Source organism: Musa acuminata, chromosome BXJ3-6 (genome assembly GCF_036884655.1).
Source record: "Musa acuminata AAA Group cultivar baxijiao chromosome BXJ3-6, Cavendish_Baxijiao_AAA, whole genome shotgun sequence".
In the NCBI taxonomy this organism is placed as follows: Eukaryota; Viridiplantae; Streptophyta; class Magnoliopsida; order Zingiberales; family Musaceae; genus Musa; species Musa acuminata.
Genome location: NC_088354.1, coordinates 12,365,298 through 12,377,026, shown reverse-complemented (window position 1 = coordinate 12,377,026; position 11,729 = coordinate 12,365,298). Strand labels below are relative to the sequence as shown.

Here is an 11,729-nt window from a genome sequence, read left to right as displayed (position 1 = left end):
ATAACACAAACTTGCATGTTGCCCTTCATGTTAATATTACTGCAAGTCACAGAGAGAGAGAGAGAGAGAGAGAGAGAGAGAGAGAGAGAGAGAGAGTTGAGAATCAATACTAACATGCTAATCTAAGCAATGAATATTGCTGCATGTTTAAGGGACTTGAATGAAGCCCTTCATGTAATATTACTGCAAGTCAGAGAGAGAGAGTTGAGAATTGATACTAAAATGCTAATCTAAGCAATGAATACTACTGCATGATTAAGGGACTTGCATGATGCCCTTCGTGTTAACATTACTGCAAGTCAGAGAGAGAGAGAGAGAGAGAGAGAGAGAGATGAGAATCGATGGTCAGTAATATGGTAATCTAAGCAATGAATCAGCACCAAATAGCACTTACAGAGGCAGTCTAATTTGCAATGCAATAGTACTGTTGCTTTCAAGCAGGCAGCCAAGCCGTGGCGAACACCACGTTGTGCCCTTTCCAAGTGAGCATCAAGTCCTCCTCATCCCTCTTCATCCCCCACCCAGCCGCGTGCTCGTCCAGCATGCTCTTCACTTCCCCCGCCGCCTCCTCCGTGAACCGCACCGACCGGAACCCCGTGGCCCTCATCCTCTGCGCCCACCTCCCCTTCCGCTCCAGCCGCTCCACTCTCTGCACACCCTCTTCCGCGATCACGTTCTCGATCTTCCACCCCACCCCGGCCTCGTACCACCGCCGCTGCTCGCTCCCCTTGGGTAGAAACGTGTCCACCGCGTCATACGGGATCCACAGGTAGTTGAACGCCGACCGCAGCCTCCTGACCACGTCGCACGCCGTGAAGTCGGCGTCCTCGTCCACCACCGTCACCAGTGTAGGCCCCAGGCTTCGTAGAGCCTTGAGGAACAATGTCCGGAGGGAGAGCATTGGTGGACTTACGTTCGTGGTGGAGGCGATCACTCCGACCGTCTCCTCTGGTATGTAGTGCAGCAGCATCTGACAGTTCACGATCAGGGCTTCGCCTTCGGAGACTAACTGTTGAACCCTTAGTTGTTCGATCAGTGAAACGAACGCATCGCTGGGATCAGTAGGGATCACTACGAACTCCATAGCTACGTTCCTAGAACGCGCGAAATTGACCAGCCGCGACCCCAATTCATCGTACGTCATGTTCAGAATCGGCGGCGCCGCAGTCGTCGTGAGGCCTGAAACGGTGAGCCTTATGAACGGCGGGCCTTCGGGACGATTGGCTAGCAGGTCGATGAGGGTCGGCATCTGCATGCAGTGGGTGGTGCTGAGATCGACGATATGGACCAGGGGTAGCCCCTCGACCGCCTCTGCGATGGCAGCGTTCGCAGCAGCGTAGCCGAAGCGGTGCCAGGGAGTTAGATCGATGAAGTTGGCAAGGTCGATGGCCGAGAAGCGGTGGAGGTGGAGGGCGAGTTCGGCGTCGGCACGTGCCGCCACAGCCGTGAGAATCTTGCAGGAGCCGGTCCTCGAGGCTCGGGCGATAAGGGCGCGGAGGAAGGCGGACGTCAGGCGCTGGTTGCAGTCGCCGTCCGGGGGAGCGATGTTGTTGAGAACCCACAAGATCTGCTGGGCGAGGGTGGCGTCGTTGCTCTCGATGGCGTTGGCGAAATGGATGAGCAGCTGCTCCATGCAGCTGGCGGTGTTGAAGCTGCCGAGGGGGGAGGCCAGAAGGCGGCCACGCCACGGCCACGAACCACCTAAGGAGGGCTTCGGCGCGTCGTCCTCTTCCAACAACAGGCTTAACCCATCGGGACCGATAGGAGGCAGCAGTGGTACACTTGTAGTGAATTGCATCATATGTAAAAAGAGAGAGAGAGAGAAGGGGAGGCAAACCAGTACAGAATAGCAGTAGAGAAGTGGATTTGGTGTTTGTGCAGGGCATATATAGAGGGTTGTGTGTGCTTTGGGATCTCTACTTGTTGCCGTTAATATGGAGGATGGAAAGGGAGATCGAACAGGTTGATGTGATAATCCCAATGCTCCAGTTTGCAGTAGGGTTTGCGTGAGCGAACCCAAGAAATTCCTGACTCACAAGTACAAGACCTCTGTTCACTTCGGGAGCAGTAGAAGTACAGTCGACTACATGTGTGGAGGTTGGGAAGATGGTCACCTCCTATCGAGGCTGGAAGGACTTTATCCACAGAGAGAGGGGTGAGCTTCTGATGTTGATGACATGTGAGGAGGACGGCTATGGAGTCTGGCTGTATATGAGATGTGGGATTTGTCTTCTTGTCAGAGATTGATTAGAGCTAGAGAGAGAGAGAGAGAGAGAGAGAGAGAGAGAGATGCTCACGGGCAGGCCAAAGCAGGGTGATATCAATCAGTGTGTGACCTCTCACTACAATGCATCTTCCCAAGTTTTGCCCGCCACTTTACCCGCTCTCCATCAAAGTAGCAATCACTCGGTTCCACACCTATTGCGTTCCTCTCTCTATCCTCACCAGTTTGCACAAATTTGGTTGCGTTCATATCACATCACATCCCAAAACATATACTTCATAGAGATAAAACTTATGTTGCTAAAAAGAAAATTAATTAGTGTTCTAAATCATACTATAGCAAAAACAATTCATAAATTAATTATACAATGAAATATTGCAACTTCTTGAATGAGATACACTCAAATAAATTGATGTCTTCTATCTAATTCATGTTTTATGGGACTTCAAGGATGCCTATACCTGATGGATGGATAGTAAGAGACAATAAGAAATTTTAATTTATTATAATTCATATAAATATTTAATATATGATTTTTATTTATCATGAAGGTAATTTAAAATATTTTATAGTAACCTCTCACAAGTGACTAATAAAAATAAACAAATGGGGTTCCAAAGAATTCTCAATACATAATATATTATGGAAGGTTGTACTAAAATTCCATTTCATGTCTCAAAAGCTTGCATGATTGATTGTTCATGCATGCAATCCTGGAAAAGGAAGACTATATAAAGAGCCACGAGGGCCATGCGCACACTAAGTAGTGAAGCTCTCAAGGAGGTAGAATATTTGCTGTCGGTAAGGCAGCATAAGGTAAAGAAAAGATCTTCTCGTATTTACAAGGAAGATAATTAAGTGAGATGTCAACATCATTGATCGAAACATATGGGTGATTTCAACGACAACAGCATGTTTTAGTCAAAATTCTTCCATAAACATTGTTGTGCTGTCTTATAAGAGAGAGAGAGAGAGAGAACCTTGTCGTTGTGATGGTGGCTCGTAGGAATGCTACGTTGGGATGGCTCATGAATGATCCTTCCAACAAAAAGAATGGGAAGATAAGAAGATGAAACAATTGATGCTTGTGATGGTGGTGAGTACTGTATATATATATATATATCTAGTCAAAACATTCAGAAGGAAGAAAAGCTGAAGTCCGTTGGCATCTACCTTGTTCTCGAGTGACACCAACTCAGAAAAGCTGAAGACCCACACCGACGCAAATGGCACAACGAATCATCTCTTTCATGCAAAGCTGACCACCTTCGTCGTTGCACGATTTGTAGGAAGTACATTTACAGGCACAGACACCAAGAAGAGCATCAGAAGAATCTGGTGGAAAGCATATAAGGAGAACAATGTAAGTTAAGCCTGCGAGCTTTGTTAATTCCCTGATGACAGTACTAATGCCAGAGAACAAATAGCCAAACTAAAAGACATGCAACTTTCTCGAGGAAGAATTTTCTTGCTTTCCTGCACTCTTTGTTCGGTTGTTCCAAGTGGACAACACATAGGTCGAGAGCTCAGGCATGAAAGTAAGAAATGCGAACATGTGCTCAAGGTGCCACCCTCAGCTCTTTGAGGACTCGCTGACAATAGTAGTTGAGATGGAAACAAGCACACAAACAGTGCATATATGCCCAGGACATGATGAAGCCAAGAAGATACAGACAATTTTCTTGGATGTGGAGCTGTGGCAAAAAGGAAAGGTCTTTCTGTAAAGATTCTACCTGAGTTATGCTATTGGTTTCATGCATGATGGCCTGAAATGTCTGCATGCCAATCATTTCAGAGGGACTCACTGTGCGTGTATATGATATATGAGATTGGATCGAGACAGTGGGGAAATTTTGGAAAGAGGAGCAATCTCTAATTAGTTTGGTGGAGTTTTTCCTAGCAGTTTATCCAACAAAATAAAACAAATGCATGAAGCTCATTTCACCTTCCTCCCTGAATAGTGTGGACTGCTGTAGCGCAACTTTACTGAATAGGGAACGAGAAGACTGAAAGGAGGAGAAATATTATATAACCTATTTATTTACTGTGTAATCGCAGCTTTATTTATAGCGTGATACACAATCAAATCAATCTCATAAATTACTTTTGGATGGTGCAAATTAGGGGGGAATATCTAATCTTCTTGGTAGGAATGATATGAGATCCAGTTTACATGGTTAAAGATAGATTTAAGAATCCCCTCACCGATGCACATGTACTTTAGATTCATGATCCATAAAGTTAATGGGCCAAGATGGCCCATTAAATCAGAGCCCAGCCCAAGAAGAAAGTCACAGAACGTGTCTTCTATGAGATAAGAGGATTTAGATCTTAGATCAATTCTCATTGGTGATGGATGATGGCGCCATAAAATCTAGTAAGTTATATACACATAAATGTAATCTTAAAATCTAGTAAAAAAAATATAAAAACATGTAAGAAATAAAATTATATTTACCTGTCGCATCAAGATCCCTCAACATGTGACCATCCTCCTCGCCATCCCTTCCGGCTAGTTGGTCTTCCTCGTGGCCCAATCGGAATTGTGGGCGATCACCAGCACAAGGGAACTACGATGGCGCGTTCTGGGTGGAGGTCTACAAGGCGTCCCGGCTACAGCGAGCGATCGCGACTACTACGTGGGCGACGGATCGAACCATGCAGTGTCGAACCTTGTTCCGACCGTTCAAGGCATGGTTCCTCTATGGCAACGATAGGGTTATACAAAGAGACTATAGAGCCATAGGTTATACAACATTAAACACACCTTTCCTTGGGACCTCCCAAAATAATGCTGGACCTCTGAAAATTACATCATCATGTACAAAGAGACTATAGAGCCATAGGTTATACAACATTGAAACATGCATGTATTTCATTTCTACAAAAAAAATATGCATAGAATTAAACAGATATGGCTGCAGTTCAAGCATGAGAAGAATGAAATAGGACAACCGGAGAAATGACATCAACAACCATAACAAGTCAATGTGATTCAGATCACTATGTTAAGTTCCAACTAAATCAAAAAGTTCAATAGGTAAACAAAATTCATAGGATCACATTAATGGAGTTCAGTAACAAACTTCTGAGACAAGCTCCATCCTGCAGGCTCCATCTCGAATAATGCAAACATCTTCAGCGGTACTGCACAACCCAATAGCAAACAAGTTAAGTGAAGGGTTGTGCCAGAAAGTGCTTAATTGCACCAACAGAAAGCCATGGATCAACAAATATAGACACAAATTACAAGTAAATAAAAAAAGAGAAGTAGGCTTATTCGATCCTCCTAGTAAAATATGTCAACTCAACTACATAACAAGATCTAGAAAAGTAATGCAATTGCAGGAGTAGAAATTTAAGCTTCCATTTTGAACATGAAATCAAACTTCCAATAGCCATATAAACAATGAAACACAAAATAACATTGACGATAAACAATGTCACATCGTGAATTTTTTTTTTTTTTCACACATTCAAACCAAGTAGATAAATATCACTTTATTCATCATTCATAAACATTTCTTACAATTCATTTATTTATCAAATCATAAATAGAAAAATAAACATAATGATGTTAACTTCAAGAATCATCCAAAGGGCTCTACCTATCGGTAGAGGAAGGTCCGCTCTCCACTAGAATCCGAATTAGTACTAAAGGGAGGTTACTTTGAAAATCAAAAAACAAAGAAAATTCAACAACGCTGAGTAGAAACCCCAAAAGTTAACTCAAAATGAATATATGATCAAAATTCAATCATCCCATTGGCGTATATAAAACACTCAAAGGAGCACTCCCCCAACAACGGATGGAGAGGCTTATCCTACGGGATGAGTTTATGTTCTCCCAATAGCAGAAGGAGACAAACTCATATCGCACTCCCAACAGCGGATGGAGTGGTGTCCCACACCCGCCAAAGTGAGGACACGTTCCTCCCAACAGCGAATGGAGGAACCGTCCAACTGCCACGTCTGACGGCCCGCTAATCCCCGAAAGGAATCGCCCTACCTGCTCTCGACAAGGAAATAACATAATCTCACACTGGTCATGTCCATATCAGAATAAAATAACACATTTAAAATATCTCTTTCAAATAATACAAATTAGCCATCAATTGACTTGAACCCTAGTTCAATCGAGCCAATTGAACTCAATTTACTAAAACCTAATTGAACTGATCTCTAATCCTCATTTGACTGGTCTGGAACCACCCTAGACTAGTATAATTTAAACTAGATTAGGTTCATTTTAGGTTAAACTGACTTGAATAAGTCAATCAATTCGGAATCACCCTGAATCGATCTAGACTAATCAAGTCTAATTTAATTCAATCAATATTTGGACTCAAATTCAACAACAATATTGGGTTGGATTGGGTCAGCCCATCTACTGGTCATGTGTATTACACATGACTAGGCATGCAACACATAACGCTGGCCCAGCCCTAGCCCATGGACTGGTCATGTGCATCGCATGTGACCACCCATGATGGTTGGGCTGGGTTAGCTTACGAGTCAAGACCTGACTCGTGGGTTAGGCCTAGCCTAGGGGCTAGGCCTGGTCTACTGAGTGGGCTTGGCCAGTGGGCTATGACCTAACCTATAGGTTGGGCCATAGCCTATAAGCAATTTCAATCCAATCAATATCCAATTTCATACCACAATATATATTCATTAACAATATAAACAAAAACATAATAACACATTAAAAGATAGATAATATTATGATTTCTATTCAAATTTAAAATGTTATTTCCTTTTATTAAAGCTTATCTCTTTATCTATCTTTTAATGTGTTATTATGTTTTTGTTTATATTGTTAATGAATATATGTCGTGGTATGAAATTGGATATTAATTGGATTGAAATTGCTTATAGGCCAGGCCCAACCCATAGGTTAGACCATAGCCCACTGGTCAAGCCCAGTCAGTAAACCAGGCCCAGCCCGTAGGCTAGGCCCAACCCACGAGTCAGGCCTTGACTCGTAGGCTAACCCAGCTCAACCATCATGGGTGGTCACGTGCGATGCACATGACCAGTCCATGGGCCAGGGCTGGGCCAGCTTTGTGTGATGCATGCCTAGTCATGTGTAATGCACATGACCAATAGATGGACTAGCCCAATCCAACCCAATATTGTTGTTGAATTTGAGCACAAATATTGATTGAACTAAACTAGGCTTGATTAGTCTAGATCGATTCAGGGTGATTCCGAATTGATTGACTTATTCAAATCAGTTTAACCTAAAATGAACTTAATCTAGCCCAAATTATACTAGTTGATTCCAAACCAGTCAAATGAAGATTAAAGATCAGTTTAATTAGGTTCTAGTAAATTGAGATCAATTGGCTTGATTGAACTAGGGTTCAAGTCAATTGAGGACTAATTTATATTATTTGATGATATTTGAAAGAGATGTTTTAAATGTGTTATTTCATCCCGATATGAACATGACCAGTGTGAGATTATTTTATTTCCCTGCCGAGAGCAGGTAGGGCGATTCCCTTCGAGAATTAGCGGGCCGTCAGACGTGGCAGCTTAACGGTTCCTCCATCCGCTATTGGGAGGAACGTGTCCCCACTTTGGCGAGTGTGGGACACCACTCCATTCGTTGTTGGGAGTGCGATATGAGTTTACCTCCATCTGCTATTGGGAGAACACAAACTCATCCCGTAGGATAAAGCATCTCCATCCGTTGTTGAGGGAGTGCTCCTTTGAGTGTTTGATATACGCCAATGGGATGATTGAATTTTGATCATATATTCATTTTGAGTTAACTAATAGGATTCCTACTCAACGTTACTGAATTTTCTTTGTTTTTTATTTTAAAAGCAACCTCCCTCTAGCACTAAATCGGATTCCAATGGAGAGCGAACCTTCCTCTACCGCTAGGTAGAGCCGCTTAGATGATTCTTGAAATTAACATTACTATGCTTATTTTTTTATTTGTGATTTGATGAATAAATGAATTATAATAAATGTTTATGAATGATGAATAAAATGATGTTTATCTACTTGGCCTGAATGTGTGAAAAAAAAAAAAAAAAAAATCCAAGATGTGACATCTTTTTATAGTATCAGAGCCGACCTAGCATTTGGGTATGGTAAGGGGGCTCGAGTAGGAAAAGGCTACTCGTAGACGGAGTCAGAAGACTCGTCACAGCGTAGAGCCACCACTGGGCTACGCCTCACATACACTATGCTAGGGCCTACTCTGGGTTATGTTGGGCCTTGACGAGGACGTCAAGCCTTTGAGTGGGGGTGATGGTGATTGTAACACCCCTGATTAGTCCCACATCGAAAGTGGGCAATATTAAGATTGGTTTATAAGGGTCTGATGAGTGTACTACTATCAACTTCAACTTAAGCATTTTAATCAGTGGTTTAGACCAAACGAAGTTGATAGGCTAGTTAGCCCATCAGGCTCGGGTAGTGACAAACAATGTTCTCTCTTTTTGGTAACTGTCATCTGCAGGGCCTAGATGCTTGGAATGAATGGGAAAAAAAGGGTTCTTATGTTGAATAACCAGAATAATTCATCACCCTCTACAAGCATGACTACCCTAAGGTTCACCTTTGGGGGATACAGATTGCTTCAACAATCAATCAAGGTGGAAAACATATGACTGAATATAGCACTGCTAATCCCTTCATCATCATGCTATATTACGTCTTGCCAACTACTAATGGGTAAAAAAAGCAGAAACACAAACGAACAGAAAATAGATCTTTCAAAGATTCACTTGCTACTCTTTAAGTTTGTTTACTAATGGGTTCCTTGAAAAGTGATTCAATAGCTGGTACCGTACACTCATGATGGTAAGACAACATTTTGAAAGACATCAAACTTCTTTTCAAAATCATCATCCTAGACCATTCTACAAAATTCAAGTCTAGAAAGCCAAAATCAAACGACATTAAGTGCAACAAGAACAAGCACAAACATAGAAGTAATTCTAAGTTAATATCTAAACTTACAAAAAGGAGAAAAGTAAACAATCTTTGATAAAGAAAAATGGAAGACAAAAGCTTCTAGAAGAACAACAATAATAAGAAGGAAAAACGCAGAGGCAGAAAATAACAGCAGCTGCAAAATCATCACAGAATCAAATGATTAGTATCAAGAGAATTAGCCTAATAGAAACCTTTGTCAAAGTCAGTTACACTTAAAAGATCTGCAGAAGCATAACTGTTACAATGTAGTGCATCCAGTAATCTATAGCATTTTCTGCAAACGATCTTATAGCTTTTTAATGTGATGAAATATCTTATAAGGCATGCAAAATAATTGCCAAAACTAACCAAACTATTAACTAAATGAATTTTGCTTCAAAGAAAGAAATAATATATATACTCAACAAAATCCTGTCGACTAAATGAATGTCTTCCTCCAATAAATTCAAACAGGAAAATATCTTTCACCAATAAACTAACGTATTTACAAAAGACAAAAGACAAGCTAGAAGCAACAATAACCAACTACATTCATTGATCAATGAAGAAGCATAAATCTACCTTAATAAAGCCAATTTCTTTGGCGTTGCTGCGGAAGCACTGTCTGCAACACATAAGTCCATACTTCCTGATCAGTCCATGGGGGTTCCCACAAACTCGGCTGGAAAAGAAAGGCTAGTTCACACCATGATAAAGAAGCAGCAGATCATACAAAACGACATCTTTCATTTACAAGGCTAAAAAGGAATCAGATCGCCTAATACAAGTCCGAAGCTATCCAGTGTATGCCCTCTGGAACACATAGATATGGGGATGTTAATTCTAACTCCTCATTGTGTTCTAGGGTTATGGCAACAACAGGTAGATTAGTTTTCGAGAACAAGGATGACAAGAACATCTACCGCTAACAAAATTCAGGTTATAAATTACAAAGCTCCATCGAATTTCATTAAATTCGTAAGAAAATAAGTTATAGCATACTTATTTTCCAGCCGCAATCAAGATCTTAACCAAAGAGAGTGAGTGAAGGTTCTTTAATTCCCCTGAAAGATTTCATCTTTAATCGAACTAGTTCCAGAAACTACATCAAACATGGGCAAAACGAAATCCGTAGAACCCTTGACACACAAGATAAAGGTATCACCGAAAGCACGAAATTCAACGAAGAAAAGGCCGATATCGCTCACCAAACACGAGAACCAGGTCCATAGTTCTTGGGGTGCGAGTTCCAGACGTTCGAGTGCCCCATATCTCAGCCCGCCCCGCGCCGCGCTCTCGCCCGATCGCCTCAAATCCCTCGACCAATAACAACGCGTCGAGCGACGGGTCCAAGCTTTTATAGCGCCACTAGAAACCCTAGCAATTGGTCGACTCCATAGTGAAAGCAAACGATCGCTGCCGTCATTTCGTGATCGGACGGTTAGAGTTCTTGGAGTGCCTTTAGACGCTTTCCAAAGCCCATGGGCTGAGTCCATAATAAGCCCATGGATTGGAGGGCCGAATCCCCTAAGAATCTTTCTGCTAAATATTATTTCTGTCTAAATTTTAGTCCTTCTAATTACAGACAACTATTTTGGTGGAGATATTTTATTTAATAAGTTAAAAAAATTCTATATATTTAAATTTTTATACAAAATATCAAATACCCTCTCTATATATTTTGGTGGAGCTGATTTGACTTTTTTAATGGGACGATAGATTCTGGTTGGATTCAATTGAATTGAATACTTTCACCGAATCGGATCGATTCATTTGAACTATATATATATTATTTAAAATTATAAATCAGTTAATCAAATTAAATTAACTAATCTTCAATCGATTTGATATGACAAGTCTTAAGTGATTCCAATTTAACTTATTTTATTTTTATTAAATCGAAAATTGATTAGGTATAATTATCCGATTTGATTTGAACCGATTTAAACACCCAATGTGGCGCAAATGCAAGACCTCATATTTATCCTCTCCCACTTCGCCAAGTTGACCTCATCTTTTCGATCCACAGGAGAGCATGTCCTGTAAAGCTGTGGGGTGCAATGAATGGAAGCAATATGAGACAACGACCAGTCTAGTGAGCATATCAGGTGGTGGAGGAAACAGCAAGTCCATCTCCTTCAGATTCTGCTATCTTTACCTACCTTAGTTATGACTCCATCTGTGCAGCTAAGGGGACAATGAAGCATGGCAAAAGTACAGATGTGATGAACAGGTAAAGCATCCTTACCACTTTAGCTCATTGTCTGTTCCACAAGCATTCATAATCACAAGAAAACTGGTACAAAGAGGGAGTTGACCTAATCACTTGTGGATTCTTCAGCTATAAGAAACCTGAGTGATTCTTTTGAGATTTCTATTAGAGCTTTAGATTAGGCAGAGTGAAGCATCTCTTTCTAAGCTTAATAAAGGAGTTGTTGACACATTATGATCTATCTTGGCATGTGGATTGGCTGACAGATTCTATTTACTAACATTGTTTTTTTCTCAGAAAAGTTACAAGACCTGAAATTGTAGGATATATATGCTTCAACTCTCAACCAGGAAGAACAGC

At 41.4% G+C, this 11,729-nt stretch overlaps 2 protein-coding genes across 2 annotated transcripts; both read right to left on the bottom strand.

The window, feature by feature from the left end:
* Window positions 1-305: 305 nt before the first annotated feature.
* Window positions 306-2,027, bottom strand: LOC135639575 (scarecrow-like protein 32). The gene has a single exon (XM_065153392.1). It carries the CDS (start codon window positions 1,799-1,801, stop codon window positions 434-436), a length of 1,368 nt encoding a protein of 455 aa, XP_065009464.1. The 5' UTR covers window positions 1,802-2,027; the 3' UTR covers window positions 306-433.
* A 3,160-nt stretch (window positions 2,028-5,187) lies between these two features.
* Window positions 5,188-10,510, bottom strand: LOC135639577 (small ribosomal subunit protein uS14). Its single transcript, XM_065153394.1, has 3 exons — window positions 10,366-10,510; window positions 9,740-9,839; window positions 5,188-5,371 (listed from the first exon to the last, which is right to left on the bottom strand). The coding sequence occupies exons 1-3, from the start codon at window positions 10,425-10,427 to the stop codon at window positions 5,363-5,365; spliced, it is 171 nt and encodes a 56-aa protein (XP_065009466.1). The 5' UTR covers window positions 10,428-10,510; the 3' UTR covers window positions 5,188-5,362.
* Window positions 10,511-11,729: the final 1,219 nt, after the last annotated feature.